The sequence below is a fragment of the Dreissena polymorpha genome, chromosome 12 (genome assembly GCF_020536995.1).
Source record: "Dreissena polymorpha isolate Duluth1 chromosome 12, UMN_Dpol_1.0, whole genome shotgun sequence".
Classification (NCBI taxonomy): domain Eukaryota; kingdom Metazoa; phylum Mollusca; class Bivalvia; order Myida; family Dreissenidae; genus Dreissena; species Dreissena polymorpha.
In genome coordinates, this window is record NC_068366.1 from 28,004,343 (window position 1) to 28,028,880 (window position 24,538).

Consider the following 24,538-nt stretch of genomic DNA (forward strand, 5'->3'; position numbering starts at 1 on the left):
AATTCCCAAACTGAACCTCTCTTAACCAATCATGGCGGCATTTATACAGCAAATGCAAACTATTAATGCATGGTGTTTCATTCAAGGCTTTATTGTATGATGCAAATATGTCACATTAACAAATTATTGAGCTTAGCAAACCCAAAATCTTATATCATTAGTTGATAGCAACAATTCTGAAAACAATTGTTTAACATATGAAAATAATTGATTTCAACATAAAAGCATTTAAAAGAGGGAAATAAAAGTAAAATAGATTTAAGAGCTGGTTTGTGATAATAATTATGTTGAATATTTACTCCTGATATTTCTCTGGCACTTCTTTCACAGCAACCTTGACCTGCGTGCGCTTATCACGAGCAGCGTAGACGACTCCGTAGGAACCACGACCAAGGATGATAGGGTTTCCCTTCTCATCTGTTTCATATTCATACTGGAATGAGATTGGAGCAAATTACAGCAGTGACAACAAAAACTGATCCGATACAATGGCTTGAGCCACACTTTACTTATGTCAAGTGTGACATAACTTGTTGATGAAAGTTCATTACAAAATCTCATTTCTTTATTGATTTAACACAACCTGGTTTCTAGCATGCATACAGTAACATGGACCAAAGGCCCATTCCCCACACAAGTCATTTCAATCAAGGTCTCAATACAACATAGCTTTTTATCACATGCCATACCCTGTTTCCCATGTAATATAACCATTACATATATATTTATCTTACACATCTGTAATATACTTTTTAAGCGTTTTCATTGGCTTAGTTTTCGTTTATTGACCAATCCCATTTTTTTATTTTGATGAAATAACATTGAAACGTCAAATGATGTCACAAAATGTAAACAGCATTCGGGATTTATCATTACGTTTGTGTAAATATTTATTTAATTTGCTCATTTAAAAGCATGTGATAAAAAAGATCTGACACTCGTTGTAAGATCATACCATATTTTATTAAACTTGTCCACAAAATTCCTTAACTCGTTTAATAAAATATGGTATGATATGACAACTTGTGCCAGATCCTATATGTATGAACCTTCATTACATCATCTTTCTCTCTGTTTTGAGTCACAGCAACTGTGATCCCAAATCACAAAATGTACGATCCCCAAACATATTCTCAACATAAAGCATCTATGCTTGGTGTTTTTTTTTAAAACAATAACTCACCAAAATAAACAAATTATGCTATAATATTTCATACAAAGATAACAATAGATGCAGCCATCTCTCATGCCCCCAGACACCTTACTGACCAAATTCATATACTGTGAAATCAACATAATTCGTCCGATTGGAGGATTTTAATGATGAGACTGAATAACCACGAAATTAAATGTGAACAAGGGACAAAATTGTCACAAAACCAGGTTTTCAATGTGAAAAGTCAGATAAGGGGAGACAACTAAAACTGAACTGATTCAATCAGTTCAGTTTTTGTTGTCTCCCTATATCTGATCATTGTTTATAATTAACCCCATTTGTATGAAAATATATATATTTTTAGTCGTGGCAACCTTGACCATAGAAATATTGACATAATTCTTTCGTGCCACACCTGTCCCATGATGGTGAACAAATGTGCCAAATAATTTTACAAAAAAATGACATAGATATGGCCCGAACAAGCTCATTTATGGCCATTTTTTACCTTTGAACTCAACGTGTGACCTTGACCTTGGAGATATTGACGTAATTCTTTCGTGCGACACACTGTCTAATGATGGTGAACAAATGTGCCAAATGATTTTAAAATCTCACAATGAATGACATAGTTATGGTCCGGACAAGCTCATTTATGGCCTTTTTTTACCTTTGAACTCAAAGTGTGACCTTGCCCTTGGGGTTATCGACGTAATTCTTTCGCGCAACACACCGTCTTATGATGGTGAACAAATGTGCCAAATGATTTTAAAATCTTACAATGAACGACAAAGTTATGGCCCGGACAAACTTGTATCGCCCGCCAGCCCACCCGCCCGCAGACATTCGCCAATCTAATAACCAGTTTTTCCCTTCGGAAAACCTGGTTAACAAATCTAAACTTTTCGATCTGACGTTATAAAAAAGTTGAAGAATCTAAAATCCAACAAATATGCCATTAATTCCTGCCATTGAAATAAAATGAATCCACTACAAGTAAATGTTATTTTTCAAACAAGAGAACAAAAGGCCCCAATGCTCTTACCTGTGAGCCCAAGGAAATGTTCAAAATGTTCTGAGAAGGCAGGGTTCATAAGATTTCACAATAGACATATACAGAAAACTGCCAAACACCTCCTCGCCATGTTTTTCAACAAACCACAATCATGTTTAACTCAGTCCAGATATTAACAAATTGTTCATGCTCTGGGCAAGTTTCAAGATGAAGGGGTAAACAAATGTGACTTCAGAGTTTTCAAATGGCTAAACTATCGCAGCATAAAGAAAAATGCCCCGACTCGTGACAACCATGTTTTGAAATGAAAGGAACTTACTATATCTCAATTGTTGAAGAAATCATTTTAAGAAATATTCAGAGCAAATTTTATTGATTTCTAGTGAATTAACATGCTTTTTCTTACTTCTGCCACCAGTTTTTGACCACATACGACCAATTTATACATTTGGCTGATAACTTATTGGGACTTCTGTCCTGACAACATTTCATGAAAACATAATTGCAAGAAGATTGGGCAAAAACTATGGCCTCAAAGTGTTCGATGACTTGTTTTATTTGACCTGGTTTTTAACACCATATGACCAAGTTGTAGTCGGTTAAGATATGATTTATATCAGAAACAAACATTCTCAAAACATTTCATGACAATTGCCCAAAACATTTGGATTCTGAGTATTAACAAACATTTTGTCAATTTGAACTAGCAAACCTTGTTCTTCACATGAAGATTTTTTTAAATGACCTGAGATATTGTTGGGACAAATGTTTGGATCATTTTTTTTAAGATTTGGGCACTAAATGTTATGTCAAAAGTGTTTAAAAGCTTTTTCTTAAATTGAACTTGTTTTTGACATTTTATGGCCTTTCAACCTTTAAAAAAGATAAACATATCATTTGGACATAAGTTATCACCAAGTTTCATTTAGATTGGGCAATACACATTCTATTGGTAACAAGCTATCTATTTAATTTGACACGGGGTCCTTGTTTTTGACTCCAATTGACCAATATCCGAACTCAGCTGAGATATCATAAGGATATGATTCATGTGTAAATTTTACCCATGTGACCAAGTTTCTAAGTCAGTTGAGATATCATTGGGACAAATATTCTGAAATAGTTTCAAAAATATTTGGCAATAAATGAGAACAACGAAAATGTTGCCTGAACAACAGATGACAACCAACGAAAGCTCACCATGCACTGATTGTGCTCAAGTGAGCTAAAAATGCGCTAGAAAATGTACAAAGCAATTTCTTAAACATACATTTTGAAATTACACTCTAAAAGACTTAGGCTGTAGGCTGCTTATATCCTAATGGCTAGAGCAGTTACCTCAATATTGTCCATCTCTTCTAGCTCAGCTTGGAATCCACGCTGATTGTCCTTGATCAGCTGACACATGTCCTCATAAAACCTGCAAACAGCAGCGACAGATATAGGATAAATAGACAGCATGTCCTCATAAAATCTGCACACAGCAGGGACAGATATAGGATAAATAGACAGCATGTCCTCATAAAATCTGCATTCAGCAGCGACAGATATAGGATAAATAGACAGCATGTCCTCATTAAATCTGCACACAACAGCGACAGATATAGGATAAATAGACAGCATGTCCTCATAAAATCTGCACACAGCATCCACAGATATAGGATAAATAGACAGCATGTCCTCATAAAATCTGCACACAGCAGCGACAGATATAGGATAAATAGACAGCATGTCCTCATAAAATCTGCACACAGCAGTGACAGATATAGGATAAATAGACAGCATGTCCTCATAAAATCTGCACACAGCAGCGACAGATATAGGATAAATAGACAGCATGTTCTCATAAAATCTGCACACAGCAGCGACAGACGTAGGACAAGACTATTGCCAAGCAATATATGTCCCCTACTGGCTCCACCATTGTCAGAATTTTTTATTTTTTTATGTTTTTTATTTGTTGCCACAGCAACCAGAATTTTTGACATAGGAACAAAATGAAATGGCATGTATCATGTCCATATTGCCATCTATCCATGTTTCAAGTCTCATATATATAGGATCTGGCACGAGTTGTCATATCATACCATATTTTATTAAACGAGTTCAGGAATTTTGTTAGTAAGCGAGCCTTTGGCGCGCTTACTAACGAATTTCTTGGAGGAGTGTCTGACACAATGAGTGTCAGATCTTTTTTATCACATGCTTTTAAATGAGCAAATAAAATAAATATTTACGCAAACATAATGATAAATCCCGAATGTTGTTTACATTTCGTGACATCATTTGACACTTTGCAGTAAAATAACAAATGTGATTGGTCAAAAAACAAAAACTAAGCCAATGAAAACGGTTAAAAATGTTGTAATACACATGTGTAATAAAAAAAAATATGTAATGGTTGTATTACATGGGAAACAGGGTATAGCATGTGATAAAACTGACAGACACACAGAGCGCAAACATAAGTCCCCTCCTGTGATAAATAGTCAGTACTACGCCAGTGACATACAATTGATACAGTTTTATAGTCAAAGTAATGTGATAGCTTTCTTATAAATAGCTGTTTTTTAATGATCATTTAGCACAAGCCATAATAATTGACTTGGATATTTCTTGCCAAAGTCAGGGCGGTCAATTGTCCCAAATTTAAAATCTGGAAAATTTGAGGGGGTTTTGGGGACCTGCGTCCCCAACAGCGATAAAGGGCAGTGCACCTCGAGCCCTCACTTATTGTATTATTTTAAAGTCTTTTGAGTTGCAATTTCTGGTTAATACTTTGCGTTACATTTTAAATCAGACAGTCTGTATCACCGCATGTGTATATGCCTTCTATGTTTGTTTATAATGGACGTCAAACATAAATTAAAACTGCGAAAAATGCTGTATCCGAAAATGACAATCCAAAAAATATACATGTTTTGCACATGAAATACAATGTGCATATCGTTTGAATGCAAAAAAATGAAAACTATTTTCCTTGCAAATACGCAAATAATTTATAATTTGGTCAACATATTGCTTTACAATATGATATTGAACTGCTTTTTTTGCTAATCAATCACTTAGAATCTTTCATGATGGCAGAAATGTGCAACGTTTTGTTGACTTGTAAGATTTTCGAAAAAGGAGCAACTATTTTTGGTCAGTTACATGTACTGTTTATTTCCGAGCAATCCACTAGCCAATCAGAAGTAAATAAATAAAATACCGGGCAAAATCGGTATGGAGCACACATTTTCGGATGAAAAGATGATAAAGCTTTAACCTATTAATTACAAACGAATTACCCCCGCCCCCATTTTTTTTTTTATCTAATCAGATTTACATTGATCTCAAAATAAACCCTGGTCGGCTGAAATCCTGATTCCTGGAATAATCAGGATAATTGACACCCCTGCAAAGTTTTACATGCAGCAAGAGATCTCATTTGCTGCTGGGCAATAACCAACGGCCACAACAACAAATCGTGCAGTTCCTTAACTGGCAATACCATTAAAATATGTCTTAGTCAATTTTAGTTTACATTCTGTTCTGTTTAATTTGCGATCAGCCTTATAAGCCTGTTGAGTGTACTTTTACTTATATCATGCTTTTTGTGAGTGTTCGGTACTCAAATACAATCTGCGTAATGTTCCGAAACCTGTGACCTTGACAAATTATCTGAAAATCAATAGATGTTTTATACTCCTACCAAGTATTCTGCTTAAAGACTTGAATGATGTTTATGTCTAAGCATTCTCCAGATATTTCCAGATATATAAACTGGATGATAAAGGACAGCGTTGACAAACGTGTACGCCCAAACATCCACACCAAACCACTATTGAGAGCCCTAATATGCTGACAGCATGGGGCATTGACAAGAGAATTAGCACTTACATTTGTCGCTGCATTTCTGATGAGAAGAATATGTGGAAGTCATCAGAGTTCTCCGTGACATAAAGGAAGACTGCTCTGTTGTCTCTCTTGTACAGACTGACTCCCTTGAGCTGGGAGGCAGAGAAGAACCACTCATGCTGCAGCTTGTCTGTTTTGCACACATTGTACACATGAACATTCTGAAATACAATGGTCCTTTGTAAAACACAACCATTTATGGCAAACATACATAAACATTTTACTTCTGTCTTGCGATGAACATAAATTGCTGCTCTGTTTTTCCTTCTTGCTGACAATAGCTTAGAGTTGAGTGTGTGCACTGAGCCCAACATGCAGTTTTATATTGATTTACCTTGCTGTCTTCATCTTGATTGACCTGAAGATAGCTTGGAACAAACACCTTAGTAGGCTCCAGTATGAGAACCTGCAACATACAACTGACAGAAACATATGGACAACAGTACAGAAACAGAAATATAAGGAAAAATTACAACCCATTATCTTCAAAATATTTACAGGTCTATGACAGTATTTATAACCAACAAAATAGTCCCATACACATGAAAACATCCATCAATCACTCAATCCATATGTTTCAGATACAGATCACAACAAGAGCATCGCATAGCGGGTGCCAACGCTCGGCTGCGGGTGCAGTTTTGAATAAATGAAAGTTTGTCAGATTTTTTTTTATATTACAGGTCACAGTGACCTTGACCTTTCACCTAGTGACCCAAACATGGGTGTGGCGTGTAAGGTGCATCTACATATGAAGTTTCAAAGTTGTAGGTGGAAGCACTTTGATTTTAGAGCCAATGTTAAGGTTTTTGCATGACGGTGGACGGCAGGACAAGCTGGCAATAACAATACCTTGAGTTTTTTCCAAAAACAGCAGAGCTAAAAATCGGATGCCGCTTTGGATAACATATCAGATACAACTATTGGTCACATGAACACAATACCCATAAAAGTATTAATAGAGCAATTTTATAAACCAAAAGTGCGACATAACAGTATCGTTCTCATTTGAAGGAACAGACACAAAAGCCTTAAAAAGATTTATTTGTATAACTTCACACAAACAGCACTTTCTTGCAATCAACTACAAAAGCGTCTTTGGTTTTGCAACTTGCCGATAAAAATAGGTGAAAGCTTCTCCGCTGAAAATTTAACAGGAGTTTTACATGTAAAAAATCCACTTTCATAAAGGCCGAATGTTTGTTACAAAACTTGCGATTCGCTGTATGCTTTGCCACAATTTACGATCACTTACCTTTCATTGCTATGACAGCGATATGTCAGAGATAAGAGACAACAACGCAGATTGATTTGTGTTTTCTTTTTGCACTTCGAAACAACTAACTCATAGCCGCTATATACAGGTGAAAAATGACTTTGGTGGTGAAATATACTGGCCCTTGACCATTCTAGACAGGTCACCATTATTCTCACGTGCTATATAAATAGAGAATATTATGTGAGTTTTTGATAAAGATCAAGTTTATCATGCAAGGCTTAGAATCGATGTAGCGCGAGGCTTGCCAAGCGCTAACATGGTTCGTGCCGAGCATGATAAACTTGATATTTATCAAAAACTCACATAATATTCTATTTATCCTATCATTTCCTCCCAAATTTCCATTAATAATTATCAAATATCGCATTTTTTGACGAATTTATCTTTCCGTAGTTGACAAAAACATATTCTCCAATTTTCGGAAAAAAAACAAATATGATCTAAAAATAGCTATAGTATAAAGCTAAGTTTATACGATCGTTGTTATACTATCGATTTTCATCTGGTAATAGGATAAAAGGATTTTTGCCATGGGCATCCAGATTGACTGCTGTAGGCAGGTGACTGTCAGGTTGGATTGTTCTGTGAATTACACCTACTGGATACAAATATTGGACAGTTATCGAATTCACTGGATCACACCCACCCAATACCACAACGGGATAGACCTACCAAACAAGTTTTCTGAATAATGTACATCACAAGTTTATCTTACCACTATGGGCAACACCTACAAAATCCACTATGGACCAAACATTCCATTACCACATTTGGCCTCATCTACAAAATAATCTATGGGTCACATCTACCACATAACACTATGGGTCACATCTACTTGAAACCACTATGGGCAATACCTACAGGATGCCACTATGGGTGTAACACCATATGGATACCACTATGGGTCGCATCTACTGGAAACCACTATTGGCAATACCTACAGAACACCACTCTGGGTGTAACACCATATGAATACCACTATTGGCAACACCTACAGAACACCACTATTAGTGTAACACCATATGAATACCACTATTGGCAATACCTACAGGGCACCATTATGGATGTAACACCATATGGATACCACCATTGGCAATACCTACAGGACACCACTATGTGTGTAACACAATATGGATATCACTATTGGCAATACCTACTGGACACCACTATGTGTGTAACACCATATGGATACCACTATTGGCAATACCTACAGGACACTACTATGTGTGTAACACCATATGGATATCACTATTGGCAATACCTACAAGACACCACTATGGGTGTAACACCATATGGATACCACTATTGGCAATACCTACAGGACACAACTATAGGTGTAACACCATATGGATACCACTATTGGCAATACCTACATAACACCACTATGGGTGTAACACCATATGGATACTATATTGGCATAACCTACAGGACACCACTATAGGTATAACATCATATGAATACCACTATTGGCAATATCTACAGAACACCACTATGGGTGTAACACCATATGGATACCACTATTGGCATTACCTACAGGACACCACTATGTGTGTAACACCATATGGATACCACTATTGGCAATACCTTCAGGACACCACTATGGGTGTAACACCATATGAATACTACTATTGACAATACCTACATACCACCACTATAGGTATAACATCATATGGATACCACTATTGGCATTACCTACAGGACACCACTATGGGTGTAACACCATATGGATACCACTATGGGCATTACCTATAGGACACCACTATGGGTGTAACACCATATGGATACAACTATTGGCAATACCTTCAGGACACCACTATGGTCCTAACACCATATAAATACCACTATTGACAATACCTACAGGACACCACTATGGGTGTAACACCATATAAATACCACTATTGGCAATACCTACAGGACACTACTATGGGTGTAACACCATATGGATACCACTATTTGCATTACCTACAGGACACCACCATGAGTGTACAACCATATGGATACCACTGTTGGCAATTACCTACAGGGCACCACTATTGGTGTAACACCATATGGATACCACTATTGGCATTACCTACAGGACACCACTATGTGTGTAACACCATATGGATACCACTATTGGCATTACCTACAGGACACCACTATGTGTGTAACACCATATGGGTACCACTATTGGCAATACATACAGGACACCACTATGTGTTACACCATATGGATACCACTATTGGCATTACCTACAGGACACCGCTATGTGTGTAACACCATATGGGTACCACTATTGGCATTACCTACAGAACACCACTCTGGGTGTAACACCATATGGATACCACTATTGGCAATACATACAGGACACCACTATGGGTGTTACACCATATGGATACCACTATTGGCAATACCTTCAGGACACCACTATGGGTGTAACACCATATGGGTACCACTATTGGCATTACCTACAGGACACCACTATGGGTGTAACACCATATGGATACCACCATTGGCAATACCTACAGAACAACTCTATGTGTGTAACACCATATGGATACCACCATTGGCAATACCTACAGAACACCACTATGTGTGTAACACCATATGGATACCACCTTTGGCAATACCTACAGAACACTGCTATGTGTGTAACTACCATATGGATACCACCATTGGCAATACCTACAGGACACCACTATTGGTGTAACACCATATGGATACCACTATTGGCATTACCTACAGGACACCACTATGGGTGTAACACCATATGGATACCACTATTGGCAATACCTACAGGACACCACTATGGGTGTAACACCATATGGATACCACTATTGGCAATACATACAGGTAACCACTATGGGTGTCACACCATACGGATACCACCATTGGCAATACCTACAGAACAACACTATGGGTGTAACACCATATGGATACCACTATTGGCAATACCTACAGGACACCTCTATGGGTGTAACACCATATGAATACCAGTATGGTGCACACCTACCGGGTACCACTGTGGGGAGACCTCAGTCTTTGTTGCCTCCTGGAAGAACTCCATCCAAAAGTTGAATAGACTGGATTCATTAGTGTCCACTATCTGCCTGCGGAACTTGATTATCAAATGGATGTTATCCAGGGTTGACTTCAGGTACCTGGCAAAGAAATGTTGAATACAACTGAACACCTGTACCAAACAGTGTTATCGTAGCCTGGAGGATAGCACAGTTCACTCTTTCAAAGTGGGCATTGTGTTTGGAGAAAGTCTGCATATGTTCTAGGCAATTCAACAAACATTAGACATAATGATACACATACAACAAAGGGCATAAATAGTGCAAAAAGCCTCATTTGGAGAAATAAATTAAGCATAAGTTATATTTTGGGGAAAGTATTTACACCTATAAATATGTATACATGAGTGTAATTGATGTATTTAACTAAGATAACTAGAGCTTTGTCAAAGATTGACGTATACCCCTACATGCTGCATTGCCACAGAATATTTTGCATGTTGTCTTCACAAAACAAGAGAAGCTAATTTATGGCGATTATTAAGAATTATTATGCCATTATCATTTATGGCAATTTTGACCTTTGAACTCTTCAATTATTTTGCATGACATGCTGCCCAATTACTGAACGAAATTAATGAAAATAGTCATTTTAAAATCTTACAATGAATGCCAAAGTTATGGCCCGGACAAGATCATTTATGGCCATTTTTGACCTTTAAACTCAAAGTGTGACCTTTACCTTGGAGTCATCGACACAATTCTTTTGCATGGCAAACTGTCCAATGATTGTGAACAAATGTACCAAGTAATTTAGAAATCTCACAATTAATAACATAGTTATGGTCTGGACAAGATCATTTATGGCCATTTTTGACCTTTGAACTCAAAGTGTGACCTTGATGTTGCAGATATCGACAAAATTCTTTCGCATGACACACCGTCCAATGATGGTGAACAAATGTGCTAAATGAATTGGAAATCTCACAATAAACGACATAGTTATTGCCTGGACAAGCTCATTTATAGAAATTTTTGACCTTTGATCACAAAGTGTGACCTTGACCTTGGAGATATTGACGTAGTTCTTTTGCATGACACACCGTCTAATGATGGTGGACAAATGTGGCAAATGATTTTAAAATCTCACAATGAACTACAAATGTATGGCCAGGACAAGCTCATTTATGGGCAACTCCAAGTGTGACCTTGACCTTTGAGATATCGACGTATTTCTTTCGCATGACACAACGTCCAATGATGGTGAACAAATGTACCAAGTCATTTTAAAAAACGATAAATGACGTAGTTATTGTCTGGATTTTTTTTTATTGAAAACGCATTAAGTGACCCCGTGACCTAGTTTTTGACACAGCATGACCCATATTCAAACTTAACCTAGACATCATCTAGATACAACTTCTGATCAAGTTTGGTGAAGATCGGATGATATTTTCGTATCAAACCGACAGATTAAAGTGACTCCTATATAGCCCCAATTACCAATTGTAATGGGTATATAATAAATGTACATAATATATTCACCTTTTAATATTCATTTCACTAACATGCCATCACATGAAACTGTATAGAGTGACAAACATAATAAAGCAGAATACATGGGTGAATGGGTACAAAAATTAAAAATACTGAAATATTTTAGCAGGGGGCCAGGGGGCCGCAGGGCCTCCAGTTGGTCCAGGGCAAAGCCCTGGTAAGGGGTCTGAAGGATAGCAAATTGATTTGCAAATAGGAAGCTATCCTCAAGTTTAAGACCAACATATGTTGATAATAATTCTTGCAGCTTACTTAACACGCATACAATGGAAAACAAACAATGGTTATGTTTGTACATTTACAAAAACATTATTCAGTCATTTAATCTATAAAAACAAGAAATCGTCGGAGACGGGTGATGCTCCCTAAAGGTTTTTTTTGTCACAATATTTCAGCACTATATATCCAGATAAAAGGTAACGTCTTGAGCGGCATAACTTTGGACAAAATAATACGATGGATGGTTTAGCAACTTAAAAATTTCAAAGGGCCATAACTCTCTAAATAAATCATCTAACTAGAAACCACAAATAACAGGCTGATAATATGCACATCTCCTCTTGGTAGTGAAGCTTCCCATAAAGTTTAAATTGAATTCCGGTCATTAATTGCTGAGAAATAGCCCGGACAAAAATTGTGCACGGACAGATGGACACACGCACGGACAGACAAAGCGGTGACTATATGCTCCCCAAAAATATTTTTGGGGAGCATAAAAATTATTAAGCATACAATCTTTAACTTGCATACAATCTTTAACTTATAAGAATTACCATAAAAATTTAATTATGAACACTAAAAAAGTACAATTTGCAATGTCACACACATCTATCTTTTTAAGCCAATCCGTCCACTTCATTCCCTAAGAATCACATTCAGACAGCCATTAACATCTCCATTTGTTTTTTGCTTGCTTTTCAAGATCTTGTGTGTTAAATCCTATGGGTTAGAACTTCATTGTAAATTTGAACTTTGAACTCTAGCAGACGACAAGACAAAATGGCTGACGATGACAACCGCTTTTTTAATAATATTTTTTCGGCAGATATTTTTGTAGTTCGTTACAAAACACGGCTTCTTGTAGAAATCCGCAGAAGACCTTCAAACTTGGACCAAAGATTGATGAAAGCACTGACCGGGCGAATACTGCCCAGAGGGATAGAAAGATTCACGAGACTATAGAAAATGACAGAGTTATACGCCCAGGGGGTTAGTCTAATTGAGAAGCAATGGCCGCGTCAAATCTATAATTAGATATGGGTTAACAGAACAGTGGGAAACCAATTTATTACATCTGGAATCGATCCTATTTAGTTTGTCTGCATTGTTAGACACATGGCCTACCCCCCCCCCCCCCCAACAAAATCTCATCGAATGTACATGAAAATTCATGTATGCATGCTCACGCACGGGCACTAACACGCACGCACTCACACATGCATGCACCCACATGTATTTGTATACAATATCACTCATGGTTTTGATTCAGCACATCTCCTGCTTTTACTACAGGTGTTATGATGGCCTGCAAGGTTTTATCATTTGTAAAACTCAATGAAGATATTACATCCCAAATAAACTTCTTCATTTAAGACAATACTAGACAGTCAGAGTTTTCCTGTCTGGGTCAATTGTATTCTTTTATAAATTCATCGTACATCTCACTGTCTATACATTTTTTTAATCATTTCATTTCAATTGTTGGCCAATATCTTATAAACTTCCTGACTGCTATGGGAGCTTATAAACATTATCATGTTGGTTTGACACTAATGATGTCTGTGTATATTCTGATCTATTAAATAACACACAACAAGATATGTGTTTGTCAGAAACACAATGCCCCCTACTGCGCCACTTTGAAATAAAATGTATATTTTTCATTTGGCAGGTATAGAAATCATCTCCCTTTAAAGCTTATTACTTTTCTTGGATTGTTTTTTTTTAGGGGGGGGGGGGGGTCTGTAGACAGTCAAAAATGACAAAGTCAGACATCAGTGACAACCAAGGCCTGTGGTTTATCATAGAGATCATAGCCAGAGTTCATCATGTATCTATGGACATAAGTCCACAGGTATGTAATGAACCCTGCCATTCACAAATTAGTACAGGAAAGAAATCATAATTGAATCATTAAAAAAAAACCTTTGACAAATCAATCATTTGAGTTATAAATAATCAAAACAAGAAATGTGTTTGTCAGAAACACTATGTCTCCTTCTGCGCCGCTTTGCCTTTTTTTGTTGACCTTTGACCTTGAAGGATGACCTTGACCTTCCACAACTCAAAATGTGCAGCTCCATGAGATACACATGCATGCCAAATATGAAGTTGCTATCTTCAATATTGCGAAAGTTATGGCAAATGTTAATGTTTGACCAAACAAACAAACCAATAGACAGGGCAAAAACAATATGTCCCCCACTATAGTGGTGGAGGACATAATAAAAAATCTGTACAGTAACTGTGAAAAGAACTTCAATTCTTAGTAAGGGAATATATAATCTGAGATTTATAATTATATAAATTACTTCCCATGAAAATTATTGTCTCTTACAAATCTCTATTTTTAGTAGCAAATAATTAAAAGCCACTACCGTGACTGTAGATTCACCACTCAAAATGTGCAGCTCCATGAGATACACATGCATGCCAAATATCAAGTTGCTATGTTCAATATCAGAAACACAATGCCGCCTACTGCGCCGCTTTGATTTATTTAACAAAAATATATAATTTGGCAGGTCAGATAATTATGTCCATTTAAAGCTTATTTCTTTCCTTGGATTTGTTTTTTCAACCTCGTGACCTAGTTTTTGACCCGGCATGACCCATATTCGAACTTGATCTAGATATTGTCTAGATTCAACTTCTGACCAAGTTTCGTAAAGATCGGATGAAAACTATTTGAATTAGAGAGCGGACACGAAAAGTGTGACAGACTGACAGACAGAGAGACTTACAGACGGACACTGCGAAAACTATATACCCCCTTTTCTTGGAAAGGGGGCATAAAAACTAAACTGATTAGTATTTCTAATTAACGAAATAATTTTTTTGTTTATATTGGCACAACTTAAACATTAAATGCTGCCATGAAAATAAACCAAATGAATTTACCAACCTGCACTTCTATGCAGTTGAATAAACCAAAATGTATCTTATGGGGTTTAATTTCCTAAATGGAGGTAGATGATTAGATGAAGCTCTGTACAGTGCTTACCAATAGGGTGGTTCAAGTCTGAACATGACCTCTGCAGCCTGAATGGCCTTCCCATAGTCCTGGGCTAGCACTGAGATCTCAAAGAATGTGGCCACATCCCAGTAGTTGGTCAGGTTCTGCAGACTGCCCTTCTTGCCGATCAGGTTGTTCAGCTTTAGGCCTGCACACAAATGAGTCGTGTTCTGAGAAAACTGGGCATAATGCATGTGCATAAAGTGTCGTCCCATATAAGCCTGTGCAGTCCGCACAGGCTTATCAGGGACGAAACTTCCCGCTTTTATGATATTTTTCGTTTAAATGAAGTCTCTTCTTAGCAAAAATCCAATTTAGGCGGAAAGTGTCGTCCCTGATTAGCCTGTGCGGACTGCACAGGCTAATCTGGGATGACACTTTACGCACATGCATTATGCCCAGTTTTCTTAGAACACGACTTAAATTATGTGCAATTATGCATTACTATTGTTGACTGCAAAATCAAATGTAATGCTTATGTGTTTACTGACATGGATACCCACTATCGCATAATGCCTTTCATGGATAAGACAACCTTAAATCATTCATCTCAATAACAAGTACACTTCAACACCGTTATTTCAAACACCGATAATCCGAAGTCACCCTTATTTCAAAGTATTTTCGGGTCCCGATTTTGGTTCTTCTTTGTTTTATGTAAAATTTCATTGTTAAACCGAACTTCGTTAAAACGAAGAAATCATTAATTCGAAGTGATTCTGTCAGTCCCAACACTATAATTCGCACCTAATTATCAATCTTTAATCTGAAGCCAAAACACTGAGCGTAATTTCACATCTTTGTTGTCTGCGCGCGGCGCGTCAAAAGCCGATAATTACAATTTGTTGTCAACGCGTAGTGTGTTAATTTTATAATGTCATCAAAAGCCGATGATAACTATTTTTGTAGTTTTGCATTCTTTAGTAACAAACAAACGCCGGTGTTCAGGGAGACATCGCGTCTTATTTAAAAAAAATGTTAATTCATTTCCGAAAATGTATTCATATGTATTTACATGTATGATAATTTGTGCTATTCGTTATATTTTATATTTTCTGATACTTTGTGCTATTCATTATATTTTATGTGTTCTGTAATTAGAGAAAAATAAAAAGAAGAAAAAGAATTGTTTTATTCCTCCGTTTGTTACAAGAAGAAATCTATTGCTACCTGACTAGTTTACATTTTTAAGTAAAACAATTATTAATAGTAGCGTGTAACCGAACCATGCGAATTCAACATTTTATTTTTACAGTATCAAATAAGTCTTCTGTCAAATGTTTATTATGAATTTTCGTTAATCCGAAAAAAAAAATAACGGTCCATATGACTTCGAAATAACGGTGTTAAAGTGTATTTCCAATACTTATAAATTGTGCTGTGTTTGCACTTAAGAACTCACCAATCCTCTTGAGTTCATTGCAGGTGCTGAACTCCTTGCCCGATATCACCATCAGCGTTGCCAGATTGATGCCTGCATACTCGTTAGGCTGAATTTCAAACCCCTTTTTGTACCTGCAAACACTCAAACCTCACTGAGACTGAAGATGGGTGAATATTTGTTCTTGGAGATATTGTTAGGACTGCATGCATATTTATATCAGATAGCTTCTGCTTCTTCTTTCAATAATTCAGGCCTTTTCCGCTCCATTTTGGGAAAACGCCACACTGGAATTTTGGGAATTTCACATAGTGAAAACCCCCATTTTGGGAAAAAAAATAATCACAAAACTGGCTCAATTGGGAAAAATAATCGCATGTAAATAGTGTTTCTAATATTTCAAAGAAGCCCTTAACTGGTAAATAACGACTATTTTGATATCATATTATTAAAAGTTTACCAAAATATTATGAACATGTGTGATGAGTGCAGTTCTTTTTATCTGATTCTGGGGAAAGGGCCTGGCCTTTTTTGAGGGGGAAAAAAATCGCGCGAAGCGCCGGATTTTGGGAAAATAAGTAGTCTTAAATAATCAATTTAACATATTTTACTGTTTTAAAACAAATTCAAGGCAAAAGATAATTTAATAATGCAATATTTTCCTATTTTCTACACTGGATCAGGTTAACTTGTAAATTTCAAGGTTTATAAAAAACACATTTTTTTAGGGGGGAATTGGGATTTTTTTTCAATTGGGAAAAAACAACCAGATTTGCATTGGGAATGGGGCCGATATTCCGACCCGTGGCATAGGGCGGAAAAGGCCTGTAATTGTACCTGATTTCTGTTTCGTGAACCTTAAGAGCAGTATATTTTTAATTATCATATTACCACTTAATAGCCTCCTGAAGTGCCTCTCTGTCTTCATAATCACTCTCCACAAACTTGTCCTTGTAAATCCTACCAGCAAGGCACAAGTGGTCAGGCACTGCATTCTCTGATTGGCTGATCACCTAGCAACAGAAACAATAAGCATAACAGATGTGGTTTTAATGTTCAAATGAACAAAGAAATATAGAAATTTGAACTGATTTGCTGGAGCATATGTACTTCCCAATCAATTTTGACAATAGGCCCAATGACCCGGCAGGACTCATGTAAGAACCAAAGGATCTGAACTAATCTGAACAGATAGTCTTCCAAAAGTTTCATTAAAGAAATGAGACAAAAATGCCCCCACCTAACGAACGAATCATTTTGGAGCCATGGACTGCATAGACTTTTATAAGAAACACAAGCATTAAATTTATTTTCATGTTTATTAAAAATTAAAAGCCGTTAGGGTCACTAACATTATATACTGTTCATATCAATGCCACAGCTTAAATTGGACAAATTAGTATATGTACATTTTGTGGCCTCTAAGTTATTTATAAAAGGTTGCTTGGTTAATTTGTAGGACATTGAGTCAGTCTGAGACAGCATCACAATGGAATGCATTATATGAAACCTGCATTTCTAAACGTATTGCATCACACAAGACACATACATAAATAAGTAGTGCTCTAAAAAGAACAAAGATTACACCAACAACTGAACTTGTAGAAAGGCACATTATATTCAGGATTATTAGTTAAGGGGCACACTGACCTTAAGGATGACTTGTAAAGCCTTATCTCTGTCACCATTCTTGTTTCTCCTATTGAGGGCGAATGAATAATGGTACTGTACAGCCACTGTGCTGGTAATCTTGTTGTTTGGGATCACCTCCAGGTCTTCCACTAACTTCACCATGGCATTGTAGTCCTGCACAAACCACATACACACTGCACAAGCTAGATCAATATCAACATATGATGGATGGCTTTACCAAACATATAAACACATAGATTTAATCTGAACCCCAGGAGCATGTTAAAACTTTCTTTAAAGGATGGAAACAAATATTTGAATGTTGGAATATTCAAACATGAGTGCCACTGTCACAAAAATACGCCATTAAGACTTGGTTATAGGGTGCCTAACTCAGTATGCTTGTAACTACTGCAAAGTTATTTTAATATCCTTTATTTGTTCAAGACAAAACTGACTGACTTATATAAAACTATCTAACCTGTATGGTACTTACTGACCTGTATGACAATGACTGACATGTACTCTAATGACTGACCAGTATTCTACATGTTTGCTACTGAATGATCTGTTTATTACTTCTGACTGACCTGTATACTTCTGACTGACCTGAATGCCACTGACTGACCTGTATACTTCTGACTGACCTGAATGCTACTGACTTACATATATACTTCTGCTTACCCTGTATACTACTGACTGATTTGTATGCTGCCACAGATGGACCTGTATGCTACTGACTGACCTGTACACTTCTGACTGTCCTGTATACTACTGACTGACCTGTATACTACTGACCAACCTGTATACTACTGACTGACCTGTATGCTACTGACTAAACTGTATACTACAAACTGACCTGTATACTACTGACTAACCTGTTTACTACAGACTGACCCTTATGCTACTGACTGCCCTGTAAGATACTGACTACCCTCTATACTACTGACTGCCCTGTATACTAATGACTGCCCTGTATACTACTGCCCGACCTGCATACTACTGACTGACCTGTATACTACTGACAGACCTGTATACTACTGACCAACCTGTATACTTCTGACTAACCTGTATGCTACTGACAACACTGTATACTACAAACTGACCTGTATACTACTGACTGACCTGTATACCTCTAACTGACCTGTATACTACAAACTGACATGTATACTACAGACTGACCTGTATACTACAAACTGACCTGTATACTACTGACTGACCTGTATACCTCTAACTCACCTGTATACTACAGACTGACCTGTATACCACTGACCTACCTGTATACTACTGACTGACCTGTATACCACTGACTGACCTACCTGTATACCACTGACTGACCTACCTGTATACTACTGACTGACCTGTATACTACTGCTTAACCTGTATACCACTGACTGGAATGCATACTACTGACTGACCTGTATACTTATGACTGACCTGTATTTTACTTAAGGAATCTACAATACTGATTGGCCTGTATGCTTCTGACCTACCTGTATGCTACTGACTGACCTGTTAGCTTCTGATTGATCTGTAAACTAAAGACTGACCTTTATACTTCTGACTAACCTGTAAACAAAAGACTGACCTCTATCCTTTTAACTAACCTGTAAACTTATGAATGACCTGTATACCACTGACAGACCTGTATACTACTGACTGACCTGTATACCACTGACTGACCTGTATGCTAAATAACCTGTACACTACTGACTGTCCTGTAGGCTACCTATATACCATTGACTAACCTGTATACTTATGACTGACCTGTATACCACTGACTGACCTGTATGCTACAGTTCAGTATACTACTCACTCATCTGTACTCTTTATGACTGACCTGTATTTCCCTAAAGGATATGAGCAGGTTGACCACGACATCCACAGAGAGCAGCAGGGGGTCGTCCAGGCGTCTCTTCATGCCATTCAGCATCTACATAAAGACACATTGCATGGTTAGAGATGACAAGTATATATATAAATAAAGGACATCTTAGGAATTGGATTCAGTTAGAACATACATGAAACAAATTTTGGACCTCAATTTTTAAGTGTTTTTAAACAGTTTAATCATTTTCATTAATTACTTGATCGATCAAAATGACAGATTTTCACTGACCTTAACTAGATCTTCCCCCTTGAAGGTCTCCCGTGCCTTGCGCAGGTCAGACAGGAATCTCTCCTTCAGGTGAGTCCTACAGTGAACAGCATGACACCATTGAATACACTACTGCTTAATGGAAACCACACATGTCTAGGACACTCTTTCTTGGCTAACTGAAGCAATCAACTAATAAGGTTAAACAAAGCTAGTGAAAATAGAACAAAAGATGGTTTAAATATTTATACGTCAAAACACATTCACAATTTCATCTTGGCTCCAAAAATAACATACTTTACTATAAACCTTATCATAAGGAATGGGGGCCAATAATAGAAAAAAAGAAAATATTCATATTTAAAATTTTGATTTAAATATTGGATTTTTTTATAGAAAACAACAAAAACAGAAGTTGGTACAAGAACACTCAATCAAATTTTTTTCACACAGATGTTTGTATCAGTCAGACAATTGATAACAGCTTGTGTCAGTGTTTTGACAACTGACCTACATGTACAGGAGGGTACAAGCGCGTGTTGCGCAAGGTGTCAGTTAGCGTCCAGCTGAGCTGCAGTTTTACCCAATCAAAACACAATAAATGGAAGTTACACTGATGTAACAATTAACTAAAGAAACTGTGTTAATACCTAGATTGATTTGTATGACAACAACGAGCCATGTGCCAAAATGGTTTAATGATCACACTTATCTGCAGTTGCTATATCAACTAGATATCACGTCCCACCCTCCATAACATCGTTTCATTTTAAGAGTTTCTTTGAATAAGCAGCTGAATTATATGCTGTTCACTGGGAAAGGTATGAGCGATATGCCCACAGTCCAATACTGAACAGTAAAATCATCATTTATGTGTCATGGTTTCTTTGTAATATCAACTCAACATCATTCATGCACAGAGCTTTTTATCCTTCTTTGAGACTGGCCATGGACAGACATTTTGAAATTTTGACACGGACAATTCACAATTCACGGACAGGGACAATTCAATCTAATACGGCCGCGATTAAAAAAAAAAACAACGGACATTTTGTGCTCAAAACTGTCAAAAACGGACATTTCACAATTTAAAATTAAGTTTCGTTTCACTGTTTTTCATTTCGATTTCGCAATTTTGTTTACTAATTGTTTAAATGACGTCGTTGTTTCAATCGATGACAAACGTGAATCGATTAAAATTTTGAAACCGGTGCATATTAGTTTACGAGCGGCCGATCAACCTCACCATTATCCAAACAAAATAGCGTCGCGCAACTCGCGGTACTATGCAAAAAAGATAACAGATCACCACATAGCGGGTGCCACACTCGGCTGCGAAAGCTTGTCAGAATTTTTTTTTTTAGAGGTCACAGTGACCTTGACCTTTGACCTAGTGACCCAAAATGGGTGTGGCATGCAGAACTCATCAAGGTGCATCTACATATGAAGTTTCAAAGTTGTAGGTGGAAGCACTTTGATTTTAGAGGCAATGTAAAGGTTTTTGTTAAAGTTTTATATTAGAGGTCACAGTTACCTTGACCTTTGACTTAGTGACCTAAAAATGGGTGTGGCATGTAGAACACATCAAGGTGCAACTATATGAAGTTTCAAAGTTGTAGGGGGAAGCACTTTGATTTTAGAGCCTATGTAGGTGGAAGCACTTTGATTTTAGAGCCAATGTTAAGGTTTTAGCATGACGCCTACGGCGGATGGCAGACAAGCTGGCTATGACAATAGCTTGGGTTTTCTCTCCGAAAACAGCCTCGCTAAAAACACACCAAATAATCCAAATTTATTGAAATTCAGGATAACCATAAAAAAGCCGAAGCTTCTACAGAAGGGTAAGTGTTTTTACAATGCACAATTAAAACGGACATGGATTAAATTATGAGGATAGTAATCTGATTTTTTTTTATGCAATGTTAAACATTCTGACCAAATTTCATAAAGATTGGATGAAAACTGTGACCTCTATTGTCTACACAAGGTTTTTCTTTTATTTGACCTAGTTACCTAGTTTTTAACCCCAGATGATCCAAATACAATCCCAACCCAGATTTCATCAAGATAAACATTCTGATCAAATTTAATAAAGATTGGATGAAAACTGTGATCTCTATTGTCTACACAAGGTTTTTCTATTATTTGACCTAGTGACCTAGTTTTTGACCCCAGATAACCCAAATACAATCCCAACCCAGATTTCATCAAGATAAACATTCTGACCAAATTTCATAAAGATTAGATGAAAACTGTGACCTCTATTGTCTACACAAGGTTTTTCTATTATTTGACCTAGTGACCTAGTTTTTGACCCCAGATGACCCAAATACAATCCCTACCCAGATTTCATCAAGATAAACATTCTGACCAAATTTCATAAAGATTGGATGAAAACTGCGACCTCTATTGTCTACACAAGGTTTTTCTATTATTTGACCTAGTGACCTAGTTTTTGACCTAGTGACCTAGTTTTTGACCCCAGATGACCCAAATACAATGCAAACCCAGATTTCATCAAGATAACTATTCTGACCAAATTTCATAAAGATTGGATGAAAACTGTGACCTCTATTGTCTACACAAACAAATTGTTGACGGTTTTTCTATTATTTGACCTAGTGACCTAGTTTTTTACCCCAGATGACCAAAATACAATCCCAACCCAGATTTCATCAAGATAAACATGCTGACCGAATTTCATAAAGATTGGATGAAAACTGCGACCTCTATTGTCTACACAAGGTTTTTCTATTATTTGACCTAGTTTTTGACCTAGTGACCTAGTTTTGGACCCCAGACCCAAATACAATCCCAACCCAGATTTCATCAAGATAAACATTCTGACCAAATTTCATAAAGATTGGATGAAAACTGTGACCTCTCCTGTCTACACAAACAAATTGTTGACGGACACACGCACGCACACACGCACAACGGACGCCGGACATCACATGGTCACATAAGCTCACCATGTCACTTTGTGACAGGTGAGATAATAAAGCTTATTAAGGCTTATGAAGGTACTTGTTGTTATTTATGTATTAATTAACATACTTCTAAAAGTAATAAAAAAATGCAGTCAATGCTATCATTCATTAATGTAGTAAGGTTCTTTAAACGATTGTTCTTATTAATAGGAATAACCGGCAGTTTATACACCGCGATAAAGTTGCACAACTTTTTGGGGGCCAGTGAAACCCCTGAATATACTATTCATACAAGGAAGATATGATTTTATTACATTATTTAAGGACATTTTCATAACATTTAAGTGTTAAACATGCTTTTACTATACTTATGCATTGATTTCTGAATTTCACAGTTTGTACAAGATCGTGACTCATTTTTTCACAATTTTGAAAAGTTCGCGACTCATTTTTCACAAAATAAGGGGGCCAGGGCCGCTTCACAAAATCAGCAAAAAAAGCCCTGATGCTGCAGGCACAACATTGAGTAAACTTGCTACAAAACTTATATACAACAAGAGCTGTCACCATAGGATGACATATGCCCCTTATAAACGCTTTGATGGAAGTTATGAGCATTTTTCGAAACCTAAATACTAAATCCTTGAAATGCACTAAGTGACCCCGTGACCTAGTTTTTGACCCGGCATGACCCATATTCGAACTTGACCTAGATATTGTCTAGATACAACTTCTGACAAAGTTTGGTAAAGAACGGGTGAAAATTATTTGAATTAGAGAGCGGGCACGAAAAGTGTGACAGACTGACAGACAGTGCAAAAACTATATACCCACATTTTCTTCGAAAGGGGGCATAATAGTAAAGATCTCATTGTTTAATGGCTACAAGGTTCAAATGCATCAAACTATACCTTTTTCTTGCTTTACACAAGGATGATGTGATGTTGTACTAAATTTTCATATAAAAGTCATCCTGGAAATAAATGGCTTTTAGAAATGCCAGTATTCCATTTGTAATTTCAGGATTCCTTCCTTTATCATATATTGTTTTTCTTCCACAAATAAATAATTATTGTATACAACAGAATGCTCAAGTGAAACCGTATTCCCAACCAGTGTTTTCTGTTTCTGCATCATTGAACAAGACTTCTTTTTTGTGTCGAGAAAAACATTAGCAGGCTTATCGTTATGCCACAAGAAAACTTTGTTTCTTGACATAAGACAGCAAACAAATTATGTTGATATTTTAAAAATAATATGCAGAAAAGGGTATATAATTAACCAAATACTTCAGTGACAAGGTGTTCTGAGAATATCATCAGTCTAGTTGGTTTAGTCATTTAGCATCTAACTCAA

At 36.8% G+C, this 24,538-nt stretch overlaps 1 protein-coding gene across 6 annotated transcripts in view; it reads right to left on the minus strand.

The window, feature by feature from the left end:
- The window catches only part of LOC127854259 (mitogen-activated protein kinase kinase kinase 15-like), a 68,779-nt gene that overhangs the window by 37,862 nt on the left and 6,379 nt on the right, over positions 1–24,538 (minus strand). For all 6 annotated transcript variants that reach the window (XM_052389284.1, XM_052389283.1, XM_052389287.1 and 3 more), the window contains exons 5-15: positions 20,274–20,349; positions 19,995–20,087; positions 18,173–18,328; positions 17,414–17,535; positions 16,544–16,656; positions 15,130–15,289; positions 10,343–10,490; positions 6,406–6,477; positions 6,054–6,232; positions 3,510–3,591; positions 300–433 (exon numbers count right to left, since the gene is read on the minus strand). In XM_052389284.1, coding sequence (XP_052245244.1) covers positions 300–433; positions 3,510–3,591; positions 6,054–6,232; positions 6,406–6,477; positions 10,343–10,490; positions 15,130–15,289; positions 16,544–16,656; positions 17,414–17,535; positions 18,173–18,328; positions 19,995–20,087; positions 20,274–20,349 — 1,335 coding nt within the window. The remainder of the gene's footprint in view (positions 1–299; positions 434–3,509; positions 3,592–6,053; positions 6,233–6,405; positions 6,478–10,342; positions 10,491–15,129; positions 15,290–16,543; positions 16,657–17,413; positions 17,536–18,172; positions 18,329–19,994; positions 20,088–20,273; positions 20,350–24,538) is intronic.